The sequence below is a fragment of the Typopeltis vanoorti genome, chromosome 9 (assembly GCF_054136105.1).
Source record: "Typopeltis vanoorti isolate ZY-2024b chromosome 9, IOZ_Tvanoo_1.0, whole genome shotgun sequence".
Taxonomy (NCBI): domain Eukaryota; kingdom Metazoa; phylum Arthropoda; class Arachnida; order Uropygi; family Thelyphonidae; genus Typopeltis; species Typopeltis vanoorti.
This window is the reverse complement of record NC_143557.1, coordinates 87907285-87922428: the sequence shown is the minus strand read 5'-3', so window position 1 is coordinate 87922428 and position 15144 is coordinate 87907285. Positions and strand designations below refer to the sequence as shown.

Sequence of the window (15144 nt, the reverse complement as noted above, 5' to 3'; positions counted from 1 at the left end):
AAGAGGAAGCTGTATACCAGATTAGTTTATCAGAGCTCTTACCATGAGAAGTCCTTTAGCCAAGTAAATTCTAAAATATGCACTGGTTTGAAACTAGTTTAGCATACTAATAAACAGAGATAATAAACATTCAGAATAATTTACATTTAAAATCAATAAACAATGAAGTTATTTGGAAGTATGCACATGAAAAATTCCCAATATTAACTGATATTGCTCGAAAAATTCTGTCGTGTTTCGGATCGACATACTTGTCAGAATCTGCTTTTTCAAATATGACTGTCATAAAAAATTCATTAAGAAACCAAATTATTAATTATCATTTAGATAATTGTCTGCGATTGGCCACTTCTTCATATCAACTTGACTATGAAAATATTGCGAGGTCCAAACAATGCCAAATTTCACATTAACTTTTTTTTTTAATCAACCAGCATTTCCTTAACTTGTGAGTTTGTAATCAATCTGTTGTTTTTTCTAACTTTGGTTTTCCAAAATAGAGAAATAAATATTTTATTCCAATATATTTGTTTTGTTTTTTTTTGTTGTTTAGTTGTTTATTTGTGTGTAATCAGATATCAGGTTGGGGGAATGTGATCTATATAAGAGAGTAGATCGTCGAATAATTTATAAGAGAGTAGATTGGCGAATAACTTTTTATAGAAAGTAGCTTGCATAGTAAAAAAAGGTTGAACACCACTGGTATATTTTGTCTTACTGGGCTTAATATCACACCAGACTGCTTCAAATGAACAACCACCCTCCAGCCTATCTCCTATTCTTTTGGCTGCAATTCATCTGCTATCATCAGCAGTATCCCTCCTCCACATCCTATCTTCTCTGAAAATACTAAACCCTTCACATTATCCCTGTAGCTACATCATCTTCTGTTAGCCAAGGCTCACTAACCTATAACTTTTGCCGAGGTTGCACTAACCAAACTCAAAAACTTAATTTGCTCAAGAACTATTGAATGATAAGTGTTAGTATCACTAGATCTGATTTGCAGCTTATCATTACTTAAAGCACTAAGTATGGGTTTGGTTGTTATTTCCATATTGCAAAGATCTATGATATGGTATTCTGTTTTACCTTATTCCTTTTTCAGCATATGACATAAGCTAGCAGCTTTTATCATATTCTCAAAAAGAGGCATATTCTGAGATATATTCCTGATGTAATCACTTGTTTATCATTCAGTCTGCAGCTGAAAGCTGACTTCCTAAATTTTAACAAGTGTGTACATTTACAAGAGCACTTGACCACATAAACGTCTCTTCTATTGGGTAAATGTTTATTTCATTTTATATTCATTGTTTTGATTCTTACCACACATAATGCTTCCTTTTTTTTTTTTACTAATACTTATTGTCCCCCCCACACACACACACACATACTTTTATGTGTGGACAGTAAGTTAGTGTTTTGTACAACTTGTTTCACAAAAGGTTTGTTCCTAGAAAGCTGTTCACTGAGTGAAACTTCATTAAATGAACATGAATTTCTCTCTAATTAATACATCATAATTAATGATATGGCAGATTAATACAATACATGTCTGTATGCATGTGGAATAATAATAATAAAGAAAAGTAATAAAAATTAATAAAGGAAAAAAATATTGGCCACTAGGTGGTGGAGAGAGAGAGCTGTGTTTGCTAAAATTGCTATGAAAAGATTTAAATTTTAAAATTATGTGTGGCAATAGCAATAATTAGTTTTTTGAATATCGTAGTATGATACCTGTGATCAGTATGCAGTGTTTGGTATAGTTAAAGTTCTGTATTTATGAAATTTCATTGTGTTTATTGTGTTCAGCTGCAAGTGCATGTAAAATGGTACCAATATGTGGATCGTAGCAAAAAACAAATACAAGTGGCATAGATTTTTTGAAAATGGTGATATGCAGTATATACATTTGGGGAGAGGTTGAAGATATTTGTGTGGAGAGGATTAATAACGGAGTTTGGATATGCAAGAAGTGTAGCATACTTATAAATTATGAGATATCATGGATGTAGGGGGGAGTAAGTGTAGTTGATAGTATGGCAAAAGATCATGAATGTAGGGAAGTAAGTTTAGTTGACAGTATGGCTGAGTGATTGAATGGTAATGGGAAGACAGCAGGCAAAAGTAGCTGTGAATTAACAACATTGATTTGTAAAACAGTATGTGTAGATGGTGGCTGTTCAGCAGTGGTGAACTAGCAGATGTTCAAAGTGGTGAAAATGTGATTTGCATAAATGGCAGTGGGAAAGTAATTGAAGAGATGAAAGCAGAGTTGGTAAAGATGAGGCAAGAGATTAAACATGTGAGGTATGAACTGAGGAGAATTATGGAGGTGTGGTGAGTGCAAAGGGGCATAAGGTCTTTTTCTGGGAGAACAAGACCTTATGAGCAAAAGAGTTGGTACAAATGATTTGTACCAACTCTAGGCTGTTGAAGAGAGAATGAAAGATAGCAGTGTGATAGGTAAGGTAGTGAGCGTGTTGTCTAAGTATGATAATGATGAGTTGAGAAGGCAAGCGAAGATTGCGAATGGTATGCTAGCAGAGTTGTGTGAAGAGAAAGGAGTTCATTTTGTGCATGTGTGGGATGAATTTGGCAGACAGATAGAGCTGTATAAAGCAGATGGGTTATATTTAAATGGATTTGGTGTGAGTCAGTTGGAGTTGCTGTATAAGAAAATGACTGAAGTGAATGGAAGACCTGAGGAAGCAAGATAGGAGACTTTGCAAATGGTGATGTGAGTGACATGAGTGAAGAGAATGAGAGTGAGAAGCAACACAAGACTGACAGAGAAATTGGGAGGGGGGATGTCATGGTGAGCAGGGAGACAATGCATGAGAAGTGTGAATGATGGTTTCCGAAGTAGATGTTTGAGTGCACAAGAAAGAATTGAGATAGTCAAGGATGTTGGGGTGACATTTAGGTCTGGGGAGGGGGTGTAATATCGTTGATGATAGACAAGAATAAACGGGTGTGTGTGTGTGGAGGAGTTATATCCAAGGAGTGGGATTAGTGGGACTTATTATAGAAACAGAAATGAGCTAATAGTATATGTGCACAAATTCTAGGAGTATTCGAAACAAGGGGAATGAAATTGTAGTATTGGCAGAGTTTGTTTGCCCAAAAATTGTGGGTGTAAAAAACATGGTTGAACGAGGAAATAGATATTTAGATAGATAGATATATATATATATATATATATATATATATATATATATATATATATATATATATATATATATATATATATATATATATATATATATATGGTCTTTCGTGAAGATAGATAAGGCAGAAAGTGAGGAGGAAGGGTGCTATTGATGATGATGGCAGTGGATTTGTGTGCCCATCTAGGATGGAGGTGCAAGGAGCAAATAATGGCAGTGATTTTGAAGCAGTATGGTTTGGAGGTGGACAGGATGAAATGGTTAGTAGGGTGTTGCTATAAACCTGATAATGTGGAAGGCAGCGAGAAGGAAATGTTTATACAATTGGTCTGATTAATAAGAAAAGTGTGATCATTATGGGCAATTTCAATTATGGTAATATAGACTGAAAATTATTATTATTATGTGACACCCCCAGGGAGTCCAAAGACTCATCAAGGGAGAGTGTGCCAACAGCATCAAATGATTGTCCCCTTCCAACTACTAACCCTTCCTTAACTTTTTTTGTGAGCAATTATTGGTAGAACAGATTCTTGATTGGTAGAGCAGAGGCTCTACCAATCGACCAACCTTACTGGCTTGAAAAGAGCATTTGAAACAAGAGAATGAATTTCTTGAGTTTTTGAGGGACAACTACCTTAAACAGTACATAACATAGGCTACATGTGCATTGAAGCTCTTGGATTTAATTATCTTATCAACAGGCATTGTTAATGAAGTGTCACATCTTCCTCTAGTTGGTGAAAGCGACCATAAAGTGATCACTTGGGTGGTGGCCAGCCATATTCAGGACCTTTGTGAGAAAGGATTATATGTGGAATTATAAGCAGGTGATTATGATAAATTCAGGAGGTGGCCTGCAGCGATATCATGGAATGAGGAATTTTGGGAAGGAAATCAATGCTACTTGGTCTCTACTCAGGAAGTATCTGGCAGAGGCAATGACTGAGTGTATTTCAAAGGTTAGGAGATTAAATACAGTAGGTTTAAAATGGATGACCGAAGTGAAGCATGCAATCTGGAAGAAAAAGACATTGTGAAGGTGACACAAGATGAGTGGCAATAACCAGTTACATGAGGAGTACAGAGAAAGCAAAGAAGGTGACTTGCTTGGTAAGGTTAGCAAAAGTGTAGTATAAGGCAGTTAGCAAATGAGGCTAAAAGAAATCCTGGGAGTTTTTTCAGTATGCGGCCAGTAGAAGGAAGAATGATTGTTGGTCATTTATAATGAGAGAAAAAAGATCAACACTGGGGAGGATATGCAGAGTTGTTTCATGAGTAGTTCGTTAAAGTATTCCGTCCTTGTAATTGTAACATAATGCAGAACTTGAGAGCAGTGGGAATGGGGGAGGAACCAATGATGGTAAGTGAGCAGAGGTATATGAGGATGTAAAGAACTTTTATCAGCACTTTTCAACTGAAGGTGAGTTAGTTGATCTTATTTGGAGATGGCAGGGTTTTTTATCTAGCAAAACAAGCAAGAACGAGAACCCATGAGTTTTTAACATCTGCAATGTCATAACAGACATTGCAAATAGGATTAACCTCCCTATCATAACCAGTAAGCAGGTTTCTAAGCCAAGTTTCTTGGCTGTAACAGGCAAGTCTAACACAAAAAGGAAGTTGGTTGGTTGGGTTATATTTAATTTGCCATCTTCACTAAAAATTGTGCCTAAATTTTTGAAATTTTATTTGTAATGTATTCTCCCCTTAGAAAACATCAGCAGTTGATGTTTTTCATGTTCCTGCCTATTTTCATAAGATTTTTTTTCTTTTTATTGCTGATTTTCATATCAGATTTATTATAGGCAGTATTATCAGTGCATGCAAGTCTGTTAGTAGATTTATCAAGGATATAAAATAAAAAAATGAATATATCAGATTTTGGTATCATGTTTATCAGTGCTGTAATGAGGATGTGGCAAAAGAGGCGCCCATGTCACAGGCACAACTAGGTTTGGGACACAAAACACAAAAAATGTAAAAAATAAAAATAAGTAAATAGATATAAAAGTCTGCTATTTTATATTGTATTTTTAAATTTCGGCAATATGCCACTTTAGACACAAATTCTGCAACATACTGCAACTCATTTTGTGGGGTTAAATGGGGTTATTTAACATATTGCATTTAGTAAAATTTAACTTGTTACATTTAAATTTTTCAAAATTTTTGTCATTTTTGGATTGGGGGTGCAAGTTAGATACTTGCCATAGGCACTTCATACCCTCGTTACTGTAATGATGTTTATTTCCACTTCATAATGTTATTCATATAGATAACAAATAACAGTAAACCCATCATGTATTTTCTTATAAAATCTTACATTGATTTTACTTCTTGTATCTTACAATACTTTAATTATAAGTTATTCTTTAAGTAGTTTTGGTGCTTTATCATATATAAAAGACAAAATTTAAGTACAGATCCTTATTATATTTCCATGATTTTTTAACTATTTGTCTTAAAGTAAACACTCTTTAACCTGAAGTCTAGCTTATTCTTTCCAAGTATATCTCTCACAGTTTTTCTTGTCAGCTCTTGTAGTATGCATACATGAATCTTACCTGAAACATTCAATAGGGAAATTCTTTAGTAATTCCTACATTGTTTTTTTTTTCCTTTTTTAAAATATGAGAAATTTTATTTAAAATAATTTTTAAAAAATTAAAAATCATTAGAGTAAAAGTTAGAATAGAAGTAGTTCGAATATTATGAGTGTATGTGATTTTTATAGATTAGCATGTACTTGTCATACTCACACTACTTCAATCTGGAGAGTAGAGAGAATCTTGGGTTATGTATAAGTTTCATCTGACTACCAGAATGTGATGATTAATGTATCGTTCATCTGCTGCTGTTTTTTTATTTAAATTTTCAGCAAAGAGAGAGTATTTGGATTTAATTTGATTAACGTGGCGAAATTAATTGCAACAATCCCTTGATATACGCGGCAAGAGTTTTAAGTAACGCACCTTTAAATTTACCAAGATTCCACCAAATATGATATCATTGCTACAACCCATGGACATGGGTGTCACTGCAACTTTCAAATCCTATTTTCTTAAAAAGACATTCTCAAAGGCAGTAGAAACAACAACAGGAGAAAATGCGATTACACTCCAAGAATGTTGGAAAAATTTTAACATTAAACATGCAGGTGAAAACATTCATGACTTGTGGGAGCAAGTGTCTTCTAGCTGCATGAGAGCTGTTTGGAAAAACCTTTTGCCGGAATGCACTAATGACTTAGGTGGTTGAAGAAATCTTTGCAATTGGTGAAGACCTTGTTTTTAATGGCGTTGATGCAGAAGATGTTAAAGAATTATTGGATTCAAATTCAAAAGATTTCAGTGACAACAACCTTTTGAAATTGAACAACAACACACATATAAAGACAATGAACAAATGGAATGTGAAGATGAGGTTCCAAAGGAGATAACAATTAAAGAACTGGATGGAATATTTTGCAGTTTAGAATCGCTTAAGCAGTAAGTAATGGATACAGATCCAGATGTTAATCGAAGACTGCTTGTTTGCTGAGGTCTAGAGAGTCATTTTGCTTATTATTGTAGAACTTATGCTGATAGGAAAAAACTAAAATGTTCAAATGACTCTTGATAACTTTTTTTTGATAAAAAATTGCAGTAACTAATGTAGGTACAAACATTTATTAAACATTTACTTTGCATTCATTGTTTATCTTTCCTAAAAGAGTACCATATAAAACGAATTATTAATATAGTAATCGATCATGGACGAATTGTAATTTTTACCATTGATTATTATATTGATTAACGCGATTTATATAGGCAGTAACATTGAAGAATTAATTAATCACGTTAATCAAGGGATACCTGTATATATATTTCATATGACTACCAGGATGTGGTGATTAATATATGGCTTGCTTGCAGTTTTAAATTAAATTTTTAGCACTCAGTTAGCTGGCCCTTGACTGTGATTTTGAGCACAGCTATCCATTAACTTTAAAATATTACCATTAATAGTAGGAATTGGGTTTGTGGATATTCTTTCATACAATTCCCCAAATAATAAAATAAAATAGACATGCTCATAGTATGAAAAATAAAATATTAGTTTATTTAGTTGTTGATTGAAGGAACAACAAATATTTCGGAATGATAAATTCATTTCATCCTTAATGTGGATAATAAGAGTTAGGTTTAAATTATATTTTATATATAAAGATAACTATATGCAGCAGTTGATAACAGTTCCAAGGTCAGTGTTGCATATCACAGTATGTGCTTTTTGGGATCCTTTCAACTAGATCAGGGGTTGCCAAAATCATTTGCCCGTCGACCCCTTCAAGCGTTTCTTGACTTTTTATCGACCCCCTATATTTTACTATTACGTAATTATAATAGGACAAGCAAGAAAAGACTCTTATGTGAGTTTTTAGATTGTTTATTTTATAGTTACAGTGTTTATTGTATGTATAATATAGTATATATTATTATATTACTATTACTATCTAGTAATATCACTGGTATTACTAGTGATATTAATAAACTACTGGTATTAATATCACTGGTATTACTACCAGCGCTGCTCAACTCTTCAACATAGAGAAGTTTAGTTTGTGAATGAATAATGATTGAATTATAATATGTATGTTGATTAATTTTAGAACATTAACACTCACTTGTATGTCGATGCGCAAAAATGAGACTGGGATCGAATACTTGTAAGTGTCAGTAAATAAGAACCACGCACGTGTTGCAATCTCGCTCCCACTGCGCTAGCCGGCAGGAACCACCAACATCCGTTTATTGGTAAATTCGTCATTTTGGCCTACTTAATTGGCCTCAGTAACTATTTTCATGACCTTACTCCATCTTACAGGTCCTATTCATGGACCCGTACTGATCCCATGATTCACTCTTAATTGCGTTGTCATTACCTCCATGTCTTTTGTCATGGAGGTAATCCAAGTTAACCGAATTAAATATTACCCATACAATGATGTCTTATATTTTTCTGTCGACCCCTAACAATGTCATATTGACCCCTTTGGCGACCACTGAACTAGATAGATATAAATTGGGAGAGGATAGCATTTGTGTCTGAGAAATTAAATAGACAACACTACATGTGAGGATATTTACCTTCATCTACAATGTGTGTGAAATGTGCTAGAAATTCTGACATGATCTCTCCTTCAGCTATTGTACTTTTCCTGTAAATTTTTAGCGTTGTGAATTTTGGTTCAATGTTTGAACCATCTTTGTCTTTCAGTAAAACTCATTTCTTTCTTTCTCACTATTGAACAAACCCCTGTCTTATTCATAATTAAGCCTCTGTTATGGGGATGTCATAGCCTTAACCCATCACATGAGCAGTTTTTTTCATTATTGCTCACATATAAATACACCATCTCAGAGGCTGAAGTGAACTGATAATTCAAGGATTTTTTTTATTTTTATTTTCTCAGAATTCTTTGTTATGGATGTAGCAGTTGATGGGCAAAGTTTAGAGCACTATATTAGGTGTTTCTTTCCATTTTTGTTCCATTCCAGCAGGTTATGTATGGATGAGTGGTATCCCAAAAGAGTAAGGCCACTAGTCATATATAAAAAGTCATCTATTTCGGAATCATTATTGTTTAACTTGTATGTGAATGACATTGGGACTGGGTTATCTTGGATGTTTGTCTCTAGATAAGCAGATGTCGCCTTGCAGGAGGATCTGAATAGACTATGTGAGTCACAAGTGAATGGAGCTATCAGTTTAATGTGGCAAGGTGCAAGGTCCTGAAATTTAGAACAGCGTATACAATTAATAGGGAAATTTTGAAGGAGGTGGAAGAGAAGAGAGAGATCTGTGAGTGATGGTGGACAGAGACTTGAAGTTTAGCTGTCTCATTGCTGAACTGGTAAGAACACAATGGATTATGACAATAATGAGAAAGACATTGACATGCAGAAGCAAAGAAGTTATGGTACACTTGTATAAGGCTTTGATCAGGCCGCATATGGACTACTGTGTGCAAATTTGGTCACTTGGTTTTCAAAGGGATGATGATGTATTGCAGAATGTTCAGAAAAGTTTTATGAAGTCCATTTCAGGTCTATGGAATGTCAGATATGAGGAGAGATTGAGAGAATGTAATTTGTTGAGCCTTGCGAATTGAAGATGAAAAGGGATATGATTGAGACATATAAGTTGATGAGGGGTTGTCGTCAGATTAATGTGGAGATTTTTCAGAGAGGGACAAGTGTAAAACAAGAGGCTATCTCTGGAAGCTGTATAAGGAAGATGTGAGCAAGGGAGTGAGAAGTAGGTTCTTTGCATGGAGAGAGTGATGGGTGAATGAAATGCACCGTCTGAGAGTGTGGTGAGTGTAGAAACTGTGAATGGGTTTAAGGTACAGGTTGATTATCTTTTTGTATGAGAGAGTATGGACCTCTCTTAATGAGTTCTTTGACTCCATGAAGGTCAGATAATTTTTGAGGAAATTACAACATATATTGAATATTAATTACAGTAACTTTGCTTAAAATTAATTAAATTTAAAGTTATTTTAATTAATATTCAGCATATGTTGTAATTATACAGTTATGGATAGTAGCCAATGTATAAGTCTTACCACCAGAATTACTCTTAGCAGTCTCCATAATTTTACCATAATGAATGCTTTATCACCTTGTAACATTAAAAGGAAGGATAATATTTTTTTTATATATACTATGAGAGTGTATCAATTGAACATTGTCAAATCTGCAGATTAAAACTATGAATAATAAAAAGAAATCAACTGCTAAAGAACACACTTATTGATAGACTATGAAAATATGATTAACTCCATCATTACTAAAATTAGGTTTATAAAAAGTCAGTGGCCTAAGATTGTGGCAGAGTACTTGGTCATATGCCTTTCACCAAATATGTAAAGAAAGATAGGATTCATAAAATATCAAATATCTGCTTGGTTATTAACATACTGACAGATACATGTTAACCATATTGTAGATATGAATGGTTTAAGTTTGAATTTGTAAATTTACATTATTCATTTTTCAGTGTGTCAGGGGCTATCTACATATGATTATATAGTGCAGAAGAGAGAAGCTGCTGTTCGTACTGTAAATGGTACAGAGAAATCTTCTACTTTACTTCCTAATTCTGAAGAATGCCATCCTCAATGCTTTCGACAGCTTTGGTCCAAAAAGGTTTGTTTTGTTCAAGAAAAGTATATAATAAGTAAAGAATTTTATCATTTTCATAAAACTATTATATATAAGTTATAAATATGAACTTTTTGTTTCACATCAAGTAGGTCACCAGGAATCCAGAATTACTTTGTGCAGAAAATCAGCTGGATTAAAATATTTAGAGTTTTTAAAATTTGCATGATCAGAGATATGCAGTTTTTTAAAATTTAATTAATAATATTAAGTTAATTTGTTGTATTTTTTTTCCTTTCATAAATCTTTTACTTTTCATAATGAATATGTTTGACACACTTACACTGTATAAAATCTCACATCAACTTCCCACCCCAACAAACATGTCTTGGTTGCTATTGTCAGTAGTATTAGCATTAATGTACAATAGAACAATGGTGGCCAAGACATCTTTGTTAAGGGGTGAGGATAACATGCTAGATTTTGTGCAGTGTTAGTGAAACATATTCATTATGAAAAGTAAAAGATTTGTGAAAGGAAAATGAGACTGGGTGAGATGTATGGGAAATCTTTTGAGTGAGTGCCAGTTGTGTGGGGAGAGTAAAGCCATGATAGTGGAGTTGAGAATATTGACAAAAGCTGGAGAAATGCATTGGTGAAATTGATGAAAGAAGAGTGATGGAAGGTCAAGTGTTTGAAGAGGACCTCTTAAAAGAAATAGCACACTTGCATTAGGTCCTTCACAGGACGAAGTATCAAATATGACTTGAAAGGTGAAATATAAATATACTGTATGAGAGAAGATATGAAAGCGTTATTGGAGAAGATGCAAAAAAGAAGAGGGAGAAAGTAAAGATTGTGTCTGCTGCTACATTATAATAGAAGCAAGTTGAGGAGGAGGAAGAAGACAACAATTGCAAATGAATCAGTTCATTGGTTAAGCTGAAGGATTGGGTTGCAATTTTGTAGACTTATGGACTGATCGAGAGATGGAGATATAAATTGCAGCCAAAAAAAGTAGCTCATCAGATAAAAAATGTGTTCATGTGAGATAATTTGGTAGACAAGCAAAGCAGGTCAGTAGAATAAAGTATACAGTTGGTTGCTTCGATAAATGAAGTGAAACTTTCATTTTTTCAAATTTTTTATTTGAATAAATTTAAATTATTCATTGCTGTATTTTTATTATATTTATCAGCAAATTGTATTCCACAGCTTAGTAGACTGAGTGTTTCACACTATTTAAGAGTGTGTGTCCTTAGCTTGAATTATTTACACACATATATGTATAGATAGATATAGATATCTATTTTTTAAGTAATACTTTTGTCATCTTGCAGGCCAATCAGGTTTCACCTGTAGAGCAAGAAAACACAGTAAAAGCTGAAGAAGAAGAATGGGAACTTCAGAATACTCATGTAAGGTAAGTTCAGTGTATATTTCTTGAATGATTATTCAAGTAAAGTACACATAGTCATCTATGAATATTTTATTTTCATATACATAGGTATTGTAAATTTTTGGTAATATAAGAGTGGCAAAGACAATATATAGAGATATTTGGAGCATATGTAGTGTAAGTGCTTACCATTGTTGGAAGCAGAGCAGGGGAATTCCAAAACCAGTTTACTTCAGGGCATGGAGGATTTTTAGATGCATAGAAGAAAATACTAAAAAAAGGTCTGAATATAATATTTCAGTGAAGTTTTTAGAAGATATTTACCTCTGGACAAATGCACATTTTGACAAAAATATTGCCAAGCATAGAGCGAGGAACCTAGATGTTGACTATTGCAATCCACATGATGTCATGCAGCATTTGTTTTGGTTAGAAGCTGACAACATTAGAGAATAACAGCTAGGTCACTGAGAAGGTGAGAGTAGCATGAATGAAATCACAGTGTGAATCCAAAATTTCCATAAATTTATTTAAGTGCACAGACATACAGCCTGTTAACAGCAACTGATATATGATGATATTTTGAATGTATGTCTTACAGCAGGAGTGTCAAACTCAATTGGACTGCAGGCCATTTGCTATAAAACTGTATCTCAAGTGGGCTGCAAAAAATTTTCGACTAAAAAAACCTGCACTAATTAGAATCGAAGGGAAGTGAAAAAATGAGTATAAATAAATTGGAAAATTAATAATAAAAATTTTATTTATTCTAAGTCATTACAAGACATAAAATAATAGTATAATGATTATGACAACTCAAAAAAAAATATATATAAAGAATATTTTTATTATATTAATATTTACAATAGATAGCATTTAATCCAAATTAAACCGAAATTAAATTTTATTTGAATAAATCAAATATTTATATATTTATATATTCTAAAAAAAAAAGTATAAACTCTCATTAATAACCATCACAAAAATTTACAGAGCCTCCTGTTAGTTCGAAATTTTTTGTGTTTGTGTTGAAATAAAATACTTCTATATTTTTTGGGGGTGGGGGAGTCTATATTTTGGGGAATTTTTTAAATGTTACTGAAAATATTTTTGGGGAAAATGATAATATTCTCAGGTTAAAATAATTATAGTAAACGTGTGGACAGACTTATGTGTTCGTCGAACATGTTGTTTATTATTTTAACGGTATAATAGAACACAGAAACTAAGTAAATAATTAATTTATTCACTTGATGCTGATATTTCGCTGGTATTATAACCAGCATCTTCAGAGCACAAAAACACTGTTTGTCACAATACGCGAGACTAAAACAACATGGTGTACATTAACAAAATTGTAGCAGCAACACAAAGACTAGAGTCCTGATTTTGGCGCCCTCTATCTGAAAAAAAAAAAAAAAAAAAAAAAAACGCTATCATATATTGCTAGAGTCCTAGAAAAGTGCTAGTTTTTCCTTAATATGACTGTCTCCCAGATCTTCGGCAAGTTAATACAGCCATATTTGTTGAGATTTGGGGTGTGTTTTAGGGCTTCTGTCGCCTCTAAGAACAATCTCTCTGATTTATATGGGTTTCTGTGTAGTACTTTTGTGTTTTTCCAGTTGATCCTGTGTGCAGGGGTATCCAGAGCATGGTCTGCTAGGCCCGACTTCCCATAATGATATTTCCGGACGTATCGTTTATGTTCGCTGATGCGGATATTCACAGTTCTTCCTGTTTGACCGTAGTAGGCTTGATTCAAGGACAGCATTCCTCCTTTATCACATCCAGGAGTCTACCAAGTACCCTGCTCATGCAATCAAGCCTACTACGGTCAAACAGGAAGAACTGTGAATATCCGCATCAGCGAACATAAACGATACGTCCGGAAATATCATTATGGGAAGTCGGGCCTAGCAGACCATGCTCTGGATACCCCTGCACACAGGATCAACTGGAAAAACACAAAAGTACTACACAGAAACCCATATAAATCAGAGAGATTGTTCTTAGAGGCGACAGAAGCCCTAAAACACACCCCAAATCTCAACAAATATGGCTGTATTAACTTGCCGAAGATCTGGGAGACAGTCATATTAAGGAAAAACTAACACTTTTCTAGGACTCTAGCAATATATGATAGCGGTTTTTTTTTTTTTTTTTTTTTTTTTTTTTTTTTTTTTTTTTTTTTCAGATAGAGGGCGCCAAAATCAGGACTCTAGTCTTTGTGTTGCTGCTACAATTTTGTTAATGTACACCATGTTGTTTTAGTCTCGCGTATTGTGACAAACAGTGTTTTTGTGCTCTGAAGATGCTGGTTATAATACCAGCGAAATATCAGCATCAAGTGAATAAATTAATTATTTACTTAGTTTCTGTGTTCTATTATACCGTTAAAATAATAAACAACATAATTATAGTAATTTAATTTCAGTATTTTATTTTTTTCCCAACACTTGACAAAGCTTATTATTAACCAGCCTGCCAAAATTTGGACTCAAAGATCGTGAGCATACGATGTTCATTATGGCAGAAAGGTTGACGTCAGTTAATCTTGATCTGTGGGCTGTTTTGTTACCTTTCATACATGAGAATAATTGTTCACATAAATAGGTGTTTCCAAAATAACATAGAATATTTGCTGCAAACTTTTTTATTTCCAGATATTTTTGACCTAAATAACTGTATATTTTTGGTACACTAACTTCTTGGTATTTCGCTTTTAGAATGGAATCATTTTGGAAATCAATAAGTTCCATTTGAATACAAATAGGAGCTTTTTCAAAATTAAAGGAAAAAGGATCTGTAAAAAGCAAAAAAACTTCTTCTTGCTCCTTAAAATCTTTAAATAGTCTATCAAATTCTTCTTTTATCTTTTCTAGTTTGGGACAATATTGAGAAAAGATAAAACTTTGATTCTTATTGTTCAACTGTTCACACATAGGAAAGTAATTTAGAATATTCTCTTTTAAATGATTTTGAAACAAAACTAACTTACATCTAAAACTTGCCAGTGCATCATACATTGGTTTTTCATTTCTAGGGACAATTTGATCTCCTCTAAAAGTTAAAAAAAAGCTTTTTAGAACCTTATGACAAGATAACCAACAAATCTCTGTGTAATAAGATAGCCCTTCAAATTCACTCTCCAAGTCTTTTAGAAATTGTGCAAACTGACAGTGATTGAGGCCTCTGGATCGAATGAAGTTCACAGTATTTGTCACAGGCTTGAGTACACTGCTCATTTCCAATACTTTGGAGCACAGGACCTGCTGATGAATAATGAAGTGGAAAGATTACAGTTTTGGAATGTCTGGATACATTTCCTTTAACTTTGCTGCAAGTCATGACACAAAACCTTTATTTTTGCCTGTCATTGCTGGAACACCATCGGTTGTCACTGCTACGAGCCTGTTCA

General features: G+C 33.5%; 1 protein-coding gene across 3 annotated transcripts in view; it reads left to right on the top strand.

The window, feature by feature from the left end:
* LOC150103230 (uncharacterized) overlaps nt 1–15144 on the top strand; it is a 161710-nt gene that overhangs the window by 118360 nt on the left and 28206 nt on the right. For all 3 annotated transcript variants that reach the window (XM_090397597.1, XM_090397599.1, XM_090397598.1), the window contains 2 exons: nt 10224–10372; nt 11668–11750. In XM_090397597.1, the coding sequence (XP_090253723.1) occupies nt 10224–10372; nt 11668–11750 (232 nt within the window). The remainder of the gene's footprint in view (nt 1–10223; nt 10373–11667; nt 11751–15144) is intronic.